This window comes from Amblyraja radiata, chromosome 4 (assembly GCF_010909765.2).
Source record: "Amblyraja radiata isolate CabotCenter1 chromosome 4, sAmbRad1.1.pri, whole genome shotgun sequence".
Lineage (NCBI taxonomy): Eukaryota > Metazoa > Chordata > Chondrichthyes > Rajiformes > Rajidae > Amblyraja > Amblyraja radiata.
Window position 1 is genome coordinate 103,787,181 of NC_045959.1, and position 19,143 is coordinate 103,806,323.

At 46.7% G+C, this 19,143-nt stretch overlaps 1 protein-coding gene across 10 annotated transcripts in view; it reads left to right on the forward strand.

Moving 5' to 3' along the window:
• The window catches only part of runx1t1 (RUNX1 partner transcriptional co-repressor 1), a 156,248-nt gene that overhangs the window by 56,420 nt on the left and 80,685 nt on the right, over positions 1–19,143 (forward strand). For all 10 annotated transcript variants that reach the window (XM_033020139.1, XM_033020138.1, XM_033020140.1 and 7 more), the window contains 2 exons: positions 5,769–5,906; positions 7,750–7,991. In XM_033020139.1, the coding sequence (XP_032876030.1) occupies positions 5,769–5,906; positions 7,750–7,991 (380 nt within the window). The remainder of the gene's footprint in view (positions 1–5,768; positions 5,907–7,749; positions 7,992–19,143) is intronic.

Consider the following 19,143-nt stretch of genomic DNA (forward strand, 5'->3'; position numbering starts at 1 on the left):
AACTAGCATCATATGTATCTTAGGTACACAAAAATGCTGGAGAAACTCAGCGGGTGCAGCAGCATCTATGGAGCGAAGGGAATAGGTAACGTTTCGGGCCGATTTCGGCCCGAAACTTTACCTATTTCCTTCGCTCCATAGATGCTGCTGCACCCGCTGAGTTTCTCCAGCATTTTTGTGTACCTTCGATTTTCCAGCATCTGCAGTTCCTTCTTGAACATCATATATATCTTAGTGTGTGCATTGATAAATCTCTGTGCCTTTATATTTGTACTTGATACTTTTAAACTGTACTTAGTTTCCGGTAATGTGGTGGTGGGCAACCAGTGAATTGTTTTAATAAACAGAAATCAAAGAACATTTCAAGGTAATTGTCCAATCGATAAACAAACTCCTATTTAACCTGAATTAGCTGTGAGCTGTCTATCAAGATTGGAAACTCTCTGTTTCGTGGAAGCTGGTTTTTGGTTCGAAAGATTCTATATATCCGTGCTCCATATGTAAATGGCGATGGTATAACGTCATAAGTGATAGGAGCAGATTTAGACCATTCGGCCCATCTATTCCACTCCGCCATTCAATCATGGCTGATCTACCTCTCCCTCCAAACTCCATTCGCCTGCTTTCTCCCCATAACCCCTGACACCCGTACTAATCAAGAATCTAGCTATCTCTGCCTTAAAATATATCCATTGACTTGGCCTCCACAGCCTTCTGTGGCAAAGAATTCCACAGATTCACCACCCTCTGACTAAAGAAAATCCTGCTCATCTCCTTCCTAAAGGAACGTCTTTTTATTCTGAGGCTATGGCCTCTGGTCCTAGACTCTCCCACTAGTGGAAACATCCTCTCCACATCCACTCTATCCAGGCCTTTCACTGTTCGGTAAGTTTCAATGAGGTCCCCCCCCCCCCTCATTCTTCTAAACTCCAGCGAGGCCAGGTTCAGCGCCGTTAAATGCTCAAAGATAAGAAGTAACATTGCAAACATAATACATTGCGCAGGTCCCGATCATAGTCTCTGCCTGTACTTGGACCCATTTAAATCCCAGTCCTTGGCTTCCTGCCATGCTTTCCACAACTAAGTTCCTTCTCTCCCACAACATTCACTATTAAGCCAAAATAAAATGACTGCTTCAGTTCTAGAAATGAGAAAATCATAGATTAGGTCAAAGTTGGAAAAGGACTGCGATGGAAGAAATTCAGAAAATAAGTATGTAAAATGAGGGAATTGAGTAAAAGTGAAATTAATGATCACACTGAAGATAGTGCACTTAACTAGTATGAGTGTCAGAGGTTATGGGGAGAAGGCAGGAGAATGGGGTTAGGAGGGAGAGATAGATCAGCCATGATTGAATGGCGGAGTAGACTTGATGGGCCGTATGGCCTAATTCTGCTCCTATCACTTATGACCTTATGATCTTAAGAAGAAAAGGTATGAAAAGGAAGTGTTTCAAAATTTCCAGGATGTCTTCTGATTAAAATTATAATGTGTTCCTTTAAATACTTGTGCAGAAGAAGAACTCAAAGATTGAAGAAAGTTCTTTGTGAATTATCTCGTATCGCTTGATTGAAATTGAAAATTCAGATATGATATTTTGTTTTAAAAGTTGGTTTTGGGTATAAAATGTAGTGCATTGAAACAGTCGATGATGTGCATACATTAATTATAGTGTACCGTTAATGCAAGTGCCCTTCTAAATGAAACATATTCCCAGAACATTGAACAGTACAGCAGAGGACCAGGCCCTTCAACCCAAAATGTTTGTGCCAAACATGATGTCAAGTTAAACAAATCTCCTCTGCCTGCACGTGATCCATTCCCTGCATAGCCACGTGCTTATCCTCAAGCCTTGTCAATGCCACTGTCACATCTTGCTCCACCACCACAAAAACATGCCCCGAACTTCTCCTTTATGCCCTGCGCGTTTCTTGTTGGGCGGCACGGTGGCGCAGCGGTAGAGTTGCGGTCTTAAGCCCCTGTCCCACTTAAGTGATTTTTTCCCGGCGACTAGGCTGTCGCCACATGGTCGCCGGGCTGACGCCTGTATGGTCGTGAGCAGTCTTCTCAAGTTGCCCGAAGAGTTGTAACGTTTTTCTGCTCGCCGCTGGATTTTGAAATGTTCAAGTGGGCTAGAAGTAGCTTGTCCTTCTCCTGTCGTAGGTGCTGTGTCGCCAGGTGATGCTGGTTGTCGCCGGGTGCTGACTCCGGTGAATTCCATTGGCGACTACCTACGTCATCCTACGTCAATCGGCGACAGGTACCTGCGACTGAATTGTCTTCCGTTGTCGCCGACAGGGTCGTTGCTTGTGGACGTAGATTGACTTTGGTTGTCGTAGGTGTGGTCGCAGGTGGACGTCCTAATGGGTTTCCAGTTGTCGGTAGCTTGACGTCGACTAGGTGGTAGGTTGTCGTAGCTTCTCGTAGACATTGTCGTGGGGGGGGGGGGTCCAGTCGCCACTTTTTTCGGCGACCTGCTACGACTGTGACAGTTGCTGGCAGTCGCCGAAGAAATCACCTAAGTGGGACAGGCCCTTTATAGTGCCAGAGACCCGGGTTTGATCCCGACAACAGTTGTTGTCTGTATGGAGTTTGTACGTTCTCCCTGTGACCTCCGGGTGCTCTGATTTCCTCCCACACTCCAAAGCATTACAGCTTTGCAGGCTAATTGGCTTGGTAAAATTGTCAATTGTTCCTAGTGTGTGTTATAATACAGGAACAATTTTAGTGTGTGGAGTTCGCTGGTCGGCGCAGACTGGGTGGGCCGAAGGGCCTGTTTCCGTGCTGTATCTATAAGCTACACAAAACTAAACATCTCATACTGTGATACAGTGTGGAAACAGGCCCACCGGCCCAACTTGCCCCCACCAACCAACATGTCCCATATACACCAGTCCCACTAAACCTGGCCTGTCCATGTACCTGTCAGAAGGAACTGCAGTTGCTGGTTTAGACTGAAGATAGACACAGTCACCTACCTGGTCGGAGAGGCAGCATCCCTCCAAGCTGCTTCTTCACCCCGTCCTCGCGGCCTACCATCGAAAATGGAGCGGCGTTTCCTGTCGGGACCGGCCGGGACTACAGCTTCGGCGGCGGTGGCGCAGCGCTGGGACACCATCATGGAGCGGGTGATGCCTTACCGGGTGATGCCGTGCGGTAAGCTCCGGAGCGCAGGGGCCGCAGACTCCCAACATCGCGGAGCTGGGGCTGCGGGCGTCCGGCCGCGGGCGGCGCTGGATTTGGAGCGCCGCGCAGCCAGGGGTAGAGTTGCCGGGGTCGGAGCTACAACCGGCGCGGCCTGAGGACTACGAGTGCCCCGGTCTCCGGGGAGGAGGCAGCCGCTCCAGACCTTTCCAAGCCGCTGAGGAATGTTTCACCCGACGCCGAAGTTCCATCTTCACGGCAAGAGGGCCCTGAAAATCATCGGACTGGCTGCAAGGCCACAAATGGGCCCCGACCTCGGGTGTTTCACAGAGGAAGAGGACTTAACTTTCTGGTGCCTTTCCCCACAGTGGAAATTTTTGATTCTGCTGTGGGGGGACGTTTGTGTTGAACTCTAAAATGTGCCCATTTTATTCATTTTTTTAACCTTTTTCTATGGTTTGTATGGAAACTTATTATTTAATTTATGTAAAGCACTTTGGTGTCAATGCGAGTTGACTTAAAACGTGCTATATAAATAAAACTTACTTACTTACTTACAACATGCTGGAGTAACTCAGTGGGACTCAACAGAATCTCCTTTCAACTCCCCCCACTCACCTTAAAGCTATGTCCTCTAACATTTAACATTTTTACCCTGGGGGACAAAAGGTTCTGATTATGCTGCTGACAATTTTATATACTTCTATTAGGTCTCTTCTCAGCCTCTGATAATCCAGAGAAGAATTCAATATATTACTGAATATATTAACACCATATTTGGCAACTATTGATTTCTGGTCCAGAATTGTCCATTGTGTATTTGCATTTTGTACGGGCATAATGTGTAACTCCAATGGTCTATGTTTACCATTCTACTTTCCACAAGCTTTAATAATAATAATAATAATAATATATTTTATTTTTGGGTGCCTTTCAGACATCTCAAGGACACCTTACAAAGATTAAAAGGAATTTAAAAAAAACATATAATCAGAATAAAATAAATAATAAAGACATCACATCACAGAAACACAAATTAAACACAAATTAAAAACAGAATTCAGTCCAAAAACAAAAAAATCAAAAACACAAAGCTTTAAGTTTTAAGGCTGCAACTCATACTGATAGTTAACACATGGTACCCTCTCTGCCAAAATACTATAAAAATGGCGGGTACCACAGGAATACCGCAGGAATGTTGCATTTTCTTCAGTGCAAGAGCTTTTGTTTCTCAAGTTTCTCGAGAGCTTTGGATCCATCTTTAACACTGCACTAGGAGACGCTATGTAAATGGAATAATGCCTCGTGTGCAGAAGTATATCATGTATATATTTTAAGCTGGGTACATATTCGATATCCTCAATATTAGTTGACACTACTTTAGGGTGGCGCGACGGCAGAGTTGCTGCCTCACGGTGCTTACAGCGCCAGAGAACCGGATCCGATCCTGGCTACAGGTGCTTGTCTGTACAGAGTTTGCACGTTCTCCCCACGACCTGTGTGGCTTTTCTCCGAGAGCTTCAGTTTCCACCCACACTCCAAAGATGTATTGGTTTGTAGGCTAATTGGCTTGTAAACATTGTCCCTCATGTAGGACAGTGTTAATGTGTGGGGATCGGTGGTTATTGTGGACTCAGTGGGCTGAAGGACCTGTTTCTGCACTGTATCTATGAACTAAACTAAATCTGTGACATCCTATATGCATAGAGATCAAAAGTATCATATCAAAGATGAAACTACTGTTTGAGTCATGGGGAGTCATGGAATCTTACAGTGTGGAAGCAGGCCCTTCAGGCCAACTTGCCCACACCTACCAACTTGTCCCATCTACACTAGTCCCATCGGCCTGCATTTGCCCCATACTATATCTCTCTAAACGTGTCCGATCCATGGACCTGCCTAAATCTTTCTTAAACTTAGCGATAGTCCCTGCCTTAACTGCCTCCACCGGCAGCTCGTTCCATACACTTACCAACCTTTGCATATTAAAGTTACCCCTCAGGTTCCTACTAAATCTTTTCCCCCCTCACCTTGAACCTACTGGTATGTCCTCTGGTTCTCGATTCCCCTACTCTGGGCAAGAGGTTCTGTGCGTCTACCCGATCTGTTCCTCTCGTGGTATATTCTACAGGATGGCTGCAATTAGAGTTAAAACAGAGTTTTAAGGTTTAATAGGGGAAAGATTTAATAGGAACATGAGGAGCAACTGTTTGCACACACAGACAATAGACAATAGGTGCAGGAGTAGGCCATTCGGCCCTTCGAGCCAGCACCGCAATTCAATGGGATCATGGCTGATCATCCCCAATCAGTACCCCGTTCCTGCCTTCTCCCCATATCCCCTGACTCCGCTATTTTTAAGAGCCCTATCTAGCTCTCTCTTGAAAGCATCCAGAGAACCTGCCTCCACCGCCCTCTGAGGCAGAGAATTCCACAGACTCGCCATTCTCTGTGAGAAAAAGTGTTTCCTCGTCTCCGTTCTAAATGGCTTACTCCTTATTCTTAATTTTTTTTTCTTTGAATGGGGTGGTGAGGGGTGGGGAGAGGGGTGGTGACTTGAATGATAATATTTTACTTTTGCTTCAAACCAAGAAATAACGCCAATGCTCTTTTGCCTCTGGCAGATCACACTGAGAAGCACTCCACGATGCCAGACTCCCCTGCTGATGTCAAAACACAAACCCGGTTGACACCTCCAACAATGCCACCTCCACCAAACAACCAAGGAGCGCCTCGAACCAGCTCATTCACACCAACAACATGTAAGGGGGAATGTCGATTTTATTATTTTTATTATTAACATTATTTCTGCGTTCCGTTTGGTCCTTGTGATTCCCGACCAGGGGGGCGGTTCTCGGGGCAGAATTGGGCCATTCGGCCCATCGAGTCTCCTCCAGTCAGTTCAGTTTAGTTTGTTGTCACGTGTACCGAGGTACAGTGAAAAGCTTCACTGTGTGCCAAGCAGTCAGCAGAAAGACGATACATGATTCTATCTTCCCCTCTCAACCCCATCCTCCTGCCTTCTCCCCATAACCCCTGACACCCGGACTAATCAAGAATCTGCCAATCTCCGCCTTAAAAATATCCATTGACTTGGCCTCCACAGCCATCTGTGGCAATGAATTCCACAGATTCACCACCCTCTGATGAAATAAATTTCTCCTCACCTTTCTAAAGGTACGTCCTTTTATTCTGAGGCTATGGCCTAGATTCTCCCACTTGTGGAAACATCCACTAGTATCACCGACGGTATCTTAGTCAGAAGAAGAAGAGAACAATGGTAAAGCTGCTGCCCCGCAGTGCTGGAGTCCCGGGATCGATCCCGACCTCGGGTGCTGTTTGTGTGGAGTTTGGACGTTCTCCCTGTGATCAAGTGGGTTTTTTATCTCCGGGTGCTCCGGTTTCCTCCCACATCCCAAAGACGTGCAGATTTGCAGGTTCATTGGCCTCTGTTGGGGAGGAACAAACAAAATGCCCCTAGTGTTTCTGGAGTTGATGAGTAAGTAGGATCAAATAGAAGTATTGTGAATGTGTGAGCGATGGGTGGTGTGGACTCGATGGGCCGAAGGGCCTGTTTCCATGTTGTGCCCCTAAACTCTGATCTCCAAATCTCGAGCGAGATCTGCCAGACGGTCGATCATATGAGAAATGTGTTCCAAATGGGCGGCGCCTCGGTAGAGTTGCTGCCCTATAGCGCCTGAGACCCGGGCTCCATCCTGACAACGGGTGCTGTCTGTATGGAGTTTGTACGTTCTCCCCGTGACCGGCGTGGGTTTTCCCCCTGGTGCCCTGGTCTCCTCCAAAGACGTGCGGATCTGTAGGTTAATTGATTTTGGTAAAGATTGCAAATAGTGTGTGTAGGGAAAGAGCTAGTGTGCGGGGATCGCTGGTCAGCCCGGACTCGGAAGGGCGAAGGGCCTGTTTCCTCGCCGTATATATCTCTAAACTAAACAACTAAACTAAGGGTGGCGGTGGAGAAGGTTAACAGTCGGCTCTGTGTCTCTAAACTACAAATGTAAAATATGCGAGAATCTTTCAAAGTAATATTGTGAATTAGTCTGAAGGCCCAAACTCACTGAATCAACTTTGGCTGTGGCTCTGGGATTGGACGTGTGTATTTATTTATTTCTGTCCCTGTTATGCCTTAACCCTGACCGTCTCGCTGGAGCTCTGTTGGCAGGTGCGTGGATAAATATAACCTCCGCACTTGGCCTAGTATTGGGACTGTACACCTGTTTTACTTTAGACTGACAATGCTATTTTCAGATGTTTCCATGCCGTACGCATCTACCCAAGCAAAAGATAAAGTAGAATCCAGCCAGGGTTTACTCGGTGCTGCCCAGCGCATGTAAGAAGTACAATTCTTGTTTCTGCGAAGCTTTTCCGTAAACCTAGCCGAGACATGCTCGAGGGCACGCAGTTGCTGTTGGCCTGCTTGACATATGGCGGGAGAAACTTCCCTTGTCGTTGTTTGCAAGGTTGCTGCTTTTATAACCTGACGTCTTATCGGTAGCTATTGATTTGAGTGGGGTTAATACCCGTTCTCGACACGACAAGCATGGCCTAATTTTATTTATTTTTCCTTCCCGTTGTGTTTTGATGCAGTGACGAACGGCAACAGTCACTCTCCCACCGCGTTGAACGGGGCTCCGTCTCCGCCAAACGGATTCAGTAATGGGACTTCCTCGTCTGCCTCGTCCACGCTGGCCAACCAGCAGCTGCCGCCGGCCTGCGGAGCCCGGCAGCTCAGCAAGTTGAAGAGGTTCCTCACCACCCTGCAGCAGTTCGGCAACGATATTTCGCCCGAGATTGGCGAGAGGGTGCGCACCTTGGTGCTAGGTTTAGTGGTGAGTACGGAAAGGGGGGGGGGGGGGAGAGAAACCGTTCCCGTCTTGCCGGCCGCGCACACTTCACGCGCCACGTCACGGCGCGCCCGCGCGCGTGCACCTTGACCGGGTCTTTTGTCACCGCGCTTGCAATGACCATCAGAGTGATACAGCGTGGAAACAGGCCCCTTCGTCACAACTTGCCCACATCAGCCAACATGTCCCTGCTTGATGCATGTAGATACGAAGCTGCTTTAGATTCATAGAGTCAAGAGCCTGTCCCACTGTACGAGGTAATTCAAGAGTTCTCCCGAGTTTTCCCCTGATTCGAACTCGGAGAATGTCCGTAGCGGGTCCGTAGGAGTTTGTGGATGTCTCGTAGCGGCTCGTACGAGTAAAAAGTAACCATTTTTTTCATCGCGAGTATTTTTTTACTCGTGGACATTTTTCACAGTGTTGAAAAAACGTCACGAGTTTACCGGATTTCCCGAGTACCTACCGTTAACATTACGAGCCGCTACGAGCGAGACATCCACGGACTCCTACAGACCCGCTACGGACATTCTCCAAGTTCGAATCGGGGGAAAACTCGGGAGAAGTCTTGAATTACCTCGTACAGTGGGACAGGCCCTTTAGAAAGGAGATGGAAACAAGCTGCTTTATACGCGTCAGAGATATCCGAGGACATTGCGGGAAACTAGAGGGGAAATGGCGGGAGCCCCGGTTGAAATTTACGAGCTGTCCTTAAATACAGGAGAGGTGCCGGAAGACTGGAAGGTGGCAAATGTTGCGCCTCTTTTCAAGAAGGGCTGCAGGGAAAATGCTGGGAACAATAAGCTTAACATCCGTAGTTGGAAAATTACTAGAGAGTATTCCGAGGGATAAGTTTATACAGGCATTTGGATGGGCACGGGCTGATTAGGGAGAGTCAGCATGGTTTTGTACGTGGGAGGTCGTGTCTCACATATCTGATTGAGTTTTTTTGAAGATGTGACCAAAAAGGTGAGTAAGTTTGGAAAGTGGATACCGTTGCCATCTTGCTATCGCGCACACTTCACGCCACGTAATGGTGTTCCCGTACGTGTGCACCTTGTCCGGGTCATTTGTCACCGTGCTTGCAAAGACCATAGATACAGAGTGGAAACGGGCCCCTTCGGCCAACGTGTCCCAGCTAGATACACATAGATATGAAACTACTTTATATTCATAGAGTCACACAGGCTACTTTATATTTGTCCAATGTGTACACTTAGACAATAGACAATAGGTGCAGGAGCAGGCCATTCTGCCCGTCGAGCCAACACCGCCATTTAATGTGATCATGGCTGATCATCCCCAATCACTACCCCGTTCCTGCCTTCTCCCCATATCCCCTGACTCCGCTATCTTTAAGAGCCCTATCTAGCTCTCTCTTCAAAGCATCCAGAGAACCGGCCTCCACCGCCCTCTGAGGCAGAGAATTCCTCCTGATCTCCTTCCTAAAAGAACGTCCTGCACTCTTCCACTAATGGAAACTTCCAGAAACTTCCAGAGGAAGTAGTTCAGCTGGTCCTATAACAGAGTTTAAAAAGACACTAGAGCAGGTACATAGACAGGAAAGGTTTAGAGGGATATGGGCAATAAGTAGACAGGTAGGATTGTGTAGATGGGGCATCTTGGTCAGCATGGACATGTTGGGCTGAAGGGCCTGCTTCTGTACTGTATGACTCTATAACTCATATTATTAAATGTCAACAATAATAACAAAAATGGGGAAAAGAATTAACACACGCGATTTCAGTCTCAGTCTATCACTGATCTTCTGTTGATAAATCTAACTTGTGATGCACAGAATCTAACATCTCCTACATCATGAGCCATGCACCCTCGTTCCCTGCCTACTCCTGCACCTATTGTCTCTTGAATATCTTTAGTCAGAGGGTGGTGAATCTGTGGAATTCTTTGCCACAGAAGGCTGTCAGTGGGTATTTTTATGGCAGGGATAGATAGATTTTTGATATCAGATGTCAGAGGTTATGGGGAGAAGGCAGGAGAATAGGGTTAGGAGGGAGAGATAGATCAGCCATGATTGAATGGCGGTGTAGGCTTGATGGGTCGAATGGCCTAATTCTGCTCCTCTCCCTTATGACCTTATGATATACCCTCCACCTTCTGATTGAACCTTGGTTTCTTATTAAATAGTTCCCCTCTCACCTTACATCTGTGTCCTCCAGAACTGGATTGCCTCCACCCTGGGTGAAAGACTTTCTGCATTCACCTTGTCTATTCCCCTCATGACTTTATACACCATTGTAAGATGAATCCCTCAGCCTCCTGTGCCCCAAGGAATAAAGTCCTATAGGGCTCAACCTCTCCGTATAGCTCAGGCCATCATGTCCCGGCAATATCCTCGTAACTAACTGTTGCAAAGGGGAAAGCAGTTTCGGAGCTCCCGCAACGGCAACTTCTCCCGCCCGGCGCGGCTTTAACGGCCACGGGACTTACCATCGCCCGCCGGGGGGCTTTAACATCGGGAGAAGAATAAAGAACAGGGGAGAGACAAGACTTTGCCTTCCATCACAGTGAGGAGGTGTTTGGAGATTCACTGTGATGGATGTTTATGTAAATTGTGTGTCTTGTTTTTTTTCTTCGTGTTTGTATGACTGCAGAAACGTAATTTCATTTGAACTTAGGTTCAAATGACAATAAACATTATTCTATTCTATTCTACCAAGTAAAGAGTATATTCTTTGAGATACCAGTATCGCAATGATCTATATACACCTTTCATTTCAAATAAACTGTAGTTCCAGGCCAATAATGCATGGGAAAAGAATCAGAAACACCCATTCAGTCTGCACTTATTCTGTCCACTGCAAGCCAGTCAAAGGTATAACTAAGTCTATTCCCCTCATGATGTTATATAGTTAATGTGGTGGCACTTGCTGCGCCGGAGACCCAGGTTTGATCCTGACTACGGGCGCTGTCTGTAAGGAGTTTGTACATTCTCTCCATGACTACGTGTGTTTTCTCCGAAATCTTCTGTTTCCTCCCGCATTCCAGTTTTGTAGGTTAATTGGCTTGGGTTTGTGTTTACTTGGTATAAGTGATAATTGTCCCAGGTGTGTGCAGGCTTGTGTGAGGGATCGCTGGTCGGGGAGGACTCGAGGGGCCGGTTTCCACGCCGTATCTCTAAACTAAACTAAACTGGCCACGGGTGCCTTGCAGTGACTATCTCTGTTCCACACCATCCCAACTTTCCCTTCCTGAACTTCGCAGCGGTGAAATAGACAGCGAATGATCGCGAATCGGCATTTTTGCCCCCAGACGGGAAAGAAAAATTGGACTAAGTGTAAAATGAGCTGCCGGTTCGCTATCGCCATTCTCAAGCTCAGTGTCAACCCTCGGTGACTCGTGCCAGCTCCACGTGTTTGCACAGCCATCAGCAGCTTCCCTGTACCACGACCTTAATCCTTGCGTAAAACAGTTCACGAGAGCACGCTATTCGGTCTGCACGTCAAATAGGCGGCACGGTGGCGCAGCGGTAGAATTGCTGCCTTGCCGCGCCCAGTTCGATCCCGACTACAGGTACCTTCTCCCCGTGACCTGAGTTGGTTTTTCTCTGGGTGCTCCCATTTCCTCCTGCACTCCAAAGACCTTCATGTTTGCAAGTTAATTGGAATGGAATGTAATACTTGGCTTCGATAAATGTATTAATTGTCCCTAGTGTGTAGGATAGTGCTCACCAACAGGGTGATTGCGTATCGGCACAGACTCAGTGGGCCGAAGGGCCTGCTCCCGCACCGTTTCTCTAAAGACACGCTATCCGACATTCCACAAAAATGTTTCCTATGGTTGACAATAGAATGTTTTTTAATGATGTGAATATCGGTCACAGACTTCAGCCCGATGAAAGAACCCTAGGGCATTGAGATATCATTTTGTATTTAGTGGGATGTGTTTTGTCGTGTCTGGCAGGATACTGGAAGTAGTTTCAAAGGTAACTTGCAATAAGGTTCTAGATACATTTGTGAGAAAAGAGGAAAGTCTGCAGAATTATGGTGACAGAAATGTCATACAGTGTGGAGACAGGGTCTTCAGCCCAAATTGCCCACACCGCCCAACATGTCCCATCTACATTAGTCCCACCTGCCTGCATTTGGACCAAATCCCTCGAAACCTGTCCTATCCATGTACCTGTCTAAAGTTTTCTCAAATGTTGCGTTAGTACCTACCTCAGCTACCTCCTCTGGCAGCCCATTCCATACACGTACCACACTTGGTGTAAAAAAAAAAGCTACTCCTCGGGTTCCTGTTAAATCGAGATGTTCAACTAAATATTGGAGCAAGGATTCAAAGAGCATAGTTGTGGCTGGAGAGAGGGGTGTTAATAGAGTCATAGAGTAATACAGTGTGGAAACAGGCCCTTCGGCCCAACTGGCCCACACCGGCCAACAATGACCCAGCTGCACTAGTCCCACCTGCTTGCGCTTGGTCGATAACCCTCCAAACCCTGTCCTATCCATGTACCTGTCCAACTGTTTCTTAAACGTTGGGATAGTCCCAGCCTCAACTACCTCCTCTGGCAGCTTGTTCCATACACCCACCACCCTCTGTGTGAAAAGAATTACCCCTCAGATTCCTATTAAATCTTTTCCCCTTTACCTTGAACCTATGTCCTCTGGTCCTCGATTCCCCTACTCTGGGTAGAAGACTCTGTGCATCTACCCGATCTATTCCCCTCATGATTTTGTGTACCTCTATAAGATCTCCCCTCATCCTCCTACGCTCCATGGAATAGCGACCCAGCCTACTCAACCTCTCCCGATAGCTCACACCCTCTAGTCCTGGCAACATCCTCTTAAATCTTTATTGAACCCTCTCAAGCTTGAGAATAATGTGAGAAATGACGAAGGAAAATAGGTAAAGGGCGAAGATGTGGATTTGGACTTTATTGTTGAAGATACGTCTCGTACAGGAGAAAATGAGGAGATGCAGGAGTGGGTCCGTTAATTAATGATGGTCTTGAATCAACACAGTGGGATAGGAATAGCTTCTTAGAATCAAAAAGGCCCTACTGCCCAACCTATCCTTCCCGACCAAGATGCCCAACCAAGCAAGTCCCATTTCCCTGCAATTGAACCATATCCCTCTTAACTTTTACTATCCATCATGTACCTGTCCAAGTGTCTTTTAAATATTGTTATAGTACCTGTCTCAACTATCCCCTCTGGCAGCTCGTTCCATACACCCACCACATTTTAAGAATAAGGGGTGAGCCATTTAGAACAGAGATGAGGAAACACTTTTTCTCACATAGAGTTGTGAGCCTGTGGAATTCTCTGCCTCAGAGGGCGGTGGAGGCCGGTTCTCTGGATACGTTCAAGAGAGAGCTAGATAGGGCTCTTAACGATAGCGGAGTCAGGGGATATGGGGAGAAGGCAGGAACGGGGTACTGATTGGGGATGATCAGCCATGATCACATTGAATGGCGGTGCTGGCTGGAAGGGCTGAATGGTCTACTCCTGCACCTATTGTCGATTGTCTGTGTGTGCAAACAGTTGCTCCTCATGTTCCTATTAAATCTTTCCCCTATTAAACCTTAAAACTCTGTTTTCTGATGTTTCATTCCTCTATCCTGGATAAAAGACTCTGTCACCCTATTTATTCCCCTATCTATCTATTTTGTACACTTCCTTAAGATCACCCTTCAGCCTCCTATGTGCTCCAAGGGATGAAGTCCTAGTCTGCCCAACTTCTCTCTATAGCTCGGGTCCTAGAACCCTGGCAACATCCTTGTAAACCTTCTCTGCACCCTTTCCAGCTTGACAACATCTTTCCTATAACATGGTGCCCAGAACTGAACACAATACTCTAAATGCGGCCTCACCGTTGTCTTGTATAAATCATGTGACATGATCTCCCACGTTTTATACTCAATACTCGACACAGGAAAAATGTTCCCAATGTTGGGCGAGTCCAGAACCAGGGGCCACAGTCTTAGAATAAAGGGGAGGCCATTTAAGACTGAGGTGAGAAACAACTTTTTCACCCAGAGAGTTGTGAATTTATGGAATTTCCTGCCACAGAGGGCAGTGGAGGCCAAGTCACTGGATGGATTTAAGAGAGGGTTAGATAGAGCTCTAGGGGCTAGTGGAGTCAAGGGATATGGGGAGAAGGCAGGCACGGGTTATTGATAGGGGACGATCAGCCTTGATCACAATGAATGGTGGTGCTGGCTCGAAGGGCCGAAAAGCCTCCTCCTGCTCCTGTTTTCTATGTTTCTATGTTTCTATGTTTCTGACTGATGAAGGCCAATGTGCCAAAAGCCTTTTTGACCACCCCCCATCTACCAGTGATGCCATTGTTCTAAGGAATAAACATTGCTCCAAGGGATTGCCTGCCCAATCTCTTCCTATAGCTCAGACCCTCGACTCCTGGCAACATCCTCGTCAATCTTAATTCACCCTATCTATTCCAGAAAAAAAACTGTCTGGATAATCTGTGTTCAGGAAACCAGGGCATGGAAGCAGTTTGAGTGGCGAAAATATATAATGAATACATGTATAGGAAGGAACTGCAGATGCTGGTTTAAACCGAAGATAGACACAAAATGTTGGAGTTACTATGTGGAACAGGCAACATCTCTGGAGAGAAGGAGTGGCTGACGTTTGAAGAGCTGAAGAAGGGTCTCGACCCGAAATGTCACCCCATTCCTTCTCTCTAGAGATGCTGCCTGTCCCGCTGAGTAACTCCAGCTTTTTGTGTCGTATAATGAAACCATGGTTGGTTGCTGCAGTGGTGTATATGGCCTCTCTCAATAACCATACAATGGATAGTGTGCAATGAAAACTGCTCAGAAAGTATTGGCAAAAATGATGGGGGATTTTACCGTACACCTAGACAAGACATTAGGAGCGGCACGGAGGCACAGCAGTAGAATCGCTGCAGAGACCCAGGTTCGATCCTGACTACGGGTGCTGTCTGTACAGAGTTTGTACGTTCTCCCCGTGACCGTGTGGGTTAACTCTGGGTGCTCCGGTTTCCTACCACACTCCAAAGACGTGCAGGTTTGTAGGTTAATTGGCTTTGGTAAAAATGGTAAAATGTCCCTAGCGTGTGGTTGCATAAACGGGGATCGCTGGTCGGCTCGGACTCGGTGGGCCGAAGGGCCTGTTTCCGTGCTGCACCTCTAAACTACACTAAACTAAAGGACAAATAAGATGGGCAAAAGTAGCCTGGATGATGATTCTTTGGGATAAATTCTTAGAATAAAGCATCATAGAGCAAACTAGGTTCTATACTAAACCTTACATTGTGCATTGAAAATAGGACTAATTAATGACCTCATTGTAAAGGTGTCCCTTGGAGGCACCAATCATAATATGATTACATTTTACATTCAGCGCGAGGCCCAAGATTAGTGGTTTAACTTAAATATGGATGATGATGAAGTTATGGAAGTGGTGCCAGATAAAATGAACTGGCAAATTAGTTTAAGGGGAGACTGACACAAAAAGCTAGTGTAACTGAACGGCTCAGGCAGGATCTCTGGAGAAAAGCAATTTTCGGGTTGAGACCTTTCTTCAGACCCGATCTCGCCCCGAAACGTCACGTATTCCCTTTCCTGCCTGACCCACTGAGTTGCTCCAGCTTTTTGTGTCCATCTTCAGTTTAATCCGGCATCTGCAGTTCCTTCCTACACAATTAGTTTAAGGGATTGGCCAGTGGACACGCTAGAGGCAGGAAACATTGTTCCCGATGTTGGGGGGAGTCCAGAACAAGGGGCCACAGTATAAGAATAAGGGGTAAGCCATTTAGAACGGAGACGAGGAAACACTTTTTCACACAGAGAGTTGTGAGTCTGTGAAATTCTCTGCCTCAGAGGGCTGTGGAGGCAGGTTCTCTGGATACTTTCAAGAGAGAGGCTCTTAAAGATGGCGGGGTCAAGGGATATGGGGAGAAGGCAGGAACGGGGTTCTGATTGTGGATGATCAGCCATGATCACATTGGATGGCGGTGCTGGCTCGAAGGGCTGAATGGCCTACTCCTGCACCTATTGTCTATTGTCTAATTAACCTCTGCAAGGTCACCAGCAGCATCAAGGAGCGGCCTCACCCTAGTCACTCCCTCTTCTCCCCTCTCCCATCAGGCAAGAGGTACAGAAGTCTGAAAACACACCGAAAGATCCAGGGACAGTTTCTTTCGAGGTGTTATCAAACAACCGAACTGTCCTCTCACCAGCTGGTAGTGGTCATTATCTCCCACTCACCTCAGTGGAGACCTTTGAGCTATCTTTAATCAGACTTTATTTTGCACGACATCCCTTTATCCCGTATCTGTACACTGTGAACGGCCTGATTGTAATCAGGGACAGTCTTTTGTTGACGACACGACAGCCATCAATAAAGCTTTTCACTGTACCTCGGTACACGTGACAATAATAATCTAAACTAATAGTTATGTGAAGACAGGACTGATCAAAAAAAGTGGACATTATTTAAAAGAAAACACTGTAAAAGCACTAAAAAGAACGGGAAATCATTAAATAGAAGAAGGCCCCGTCAGAAACGCAAAAACAATAAAAGTTTGAATGAAAACTTATGAGCAGGAGAACTAACAAAGTGTCCATTGTTCGTGTAGAAAGTGAGTGGAATTAATGATGGGATGCAACGAGATGGGAGGTATTTTGCTTATAGTTTTGCTATGGGGAAACCTCGATTAAGATTCCTGAAATATCAGGAGTTGAAAAGGCGGGTCGGACCCTTAGAAAATAGTTGGGGAATTTGGAGCGGCAGGATAACAATAACTGGGGCGGCACGGTGGCGCAGCGGTAGAGTTGCTGCCTTACAGCGCCAGAGACCCAGGTTCAATCCTGACTACGGGTGCTGCCTGTACGGAGTTTGTACGTTCTGAGAGTGTTCTCCGTTCCGACGCCGGAGCTCCGATCATCCCGGCGAGAGGGCCTGAAACATCGGGCCGTCCGTAGCGACAACTGCGGAGGGTTCTAGGCCCCGACCACGGGTGAACAAAGTGGAAGGTGACTGAACTTTATTGCCTTCCCTCACAGTGGGGAACGTTGATTCCGCTGTGTGGGGGATGTTCATGTTGAATTCTATCGTGTATTGCGTTCTTTTTATTCGTATGGCTGTACGGTAACTCAAATCTCACTGTACCAATTGTTGCACGTGACGATAAACGTAACTTGAACTCTTAAACTAAAATTCCCTGGACCTTGGTGATCTTAGTCTTCAAGGAAGTGGCTGGTGATTAAAAAATTGATGGATTTATCTATCCATCCAATGGATTTAACCATTTCTGATGGTTTTATTTTTCCATACTTTGGAGGATTCGGGAAGGTGCTATTAAATTGGAAGTAACTCATCTGGTCAAAAGGCGAGGGAACAGGCTTGCCATCATGAACATGTTGGTTATTGAGGGTGATACGTTGGGTGATTGGAAAGAATTAAAACAATGGGGCAAAGTCAGTGTGGAATTGTGAAAGGGAAATCGTGTTCGACCAATTGGGGGCAGCACGGTGGCGCAGCGGTAGAGTTGCTGCCTTGACCCCGGGTTCGATCCCGACTACGGGCGCTGTCTGTGCGGAGTTTGTACATTCTCCCTGTGGCCTGCGTGGGGTTTCGCCGAGATTTTTGGTTTCCTCCCACACTCCAAAGACGTACAGGTTTGTAGGTTAATTGGCTTGGTGTAAGCGTAAATTGTCCCCGATGTGCGTAGGATAGTGCTAATCCACGGAGATCGCTGGTCTATGCGGACTCAGTGGGCCGAAGGGCCTGTTTCCTTGCTGTATTTCTAAACTACACTAATTTGACAGGAATCAGTACTACCTGATTGTTACTACCTGACCTGGATGAAAGCACCAAAGACACAGTTGCCAAATTTGTTAATGACTAGAAAAGTAAATTATGAAGAGACTCTAAAGAGATGTAGTTAGACTAAGTGAAGATAGACACAAAATGCTGCAGTAACTCAGCGGGACAGGCAGCATCTCTGGGGAGAAGGAAGTGGTGATGAAGGGTCTTGACCCGAACCATCACTCATTCCTTTTCTCCAGAGATGCTGCCTGTCCCGCTGAGTTACTCAAGCATTTTGTGTCTATCTTTGGTGTAAACCAGCATCTGCAGTTCCTTCCTACATAGTTAGATGAAGTGAGTTGGCAAAGATCTGGCAAGCAGTGTTTAATGCGGAGTGAAGATCATTATGAATTTTTGGCAGGAAAACTAAAAAATGAATCACGTTATCAAAATGGTTCATATGTTCATAAGTTCTCGGAGCAGAATTAGGCCAATTGGCCCATCAAGTCTATTCTGCCATTCAATCATGGCTGATCTATCTCTCTCTCTCTCCTAACCCCATTCTCCTGCATTCTTTCCATAACCCCGGTCACCCATACTAATCGAGAATCTATCAACTTCTGCCTTAAAAATACCCATTGACTCGGCCTCCACAGCCTTCGGTGGCAATGCGTGCCACAGATTCACCACCCTCTGACGAAAGAAGATTAGACTAATGAGTTACAATTTGCTTGTCACAGAGTTATAATTCTTTTGTAGACTTTGCCTCAGAAAGTTTACTTGAATTCACTTTAAAGATACAGTGTTGAAATGGGCCCTTCAGCCCACCGAGTCTGTGCCGACCTGTGATCATCCGTGTGGAAGCAGTTTGTGAATAACTTTAAGGCAGAGGTCGATTCTTGATGAGCGAGGGGATTGAAAAGTCACAGAGGGTAGAAAAATTGCAGAGTTGAGCTTCCCATCATTTCAGCTATGGTTGTTGAATTGAATCGTGGAGCAGGGTTGAGTATTTGTAGCTTGATCTTGTTCACAGCTTGCATCTTAATATGTAAGAACATGGTAGGGGAAGAAAGTTCAGAGGTTCAGCGTGGAAACGGGCCCTTCGGCCCATCGAGTCTGCCCTGGCCGTGATCGCCCGCACTCCAGCTCTATCCTACACACTGGGGACAATTTACAGAAGCCAATTAACCGACGAACCTGCACCTCTTTGGAGAGTGGGAGGAAATCGGAGCACCCGGAGAAATCCCTGGATCAAACCCTGGTCTCTGGCGCTGTAAGGCAGCAACCCTGCCGCTGCGCCACCGTGCCGCCCTCAACAGAGGAACAACACTTTCAATGAGCCGGCCTGACGAATGATGTCGGTGTCTTCTATTTCTGTT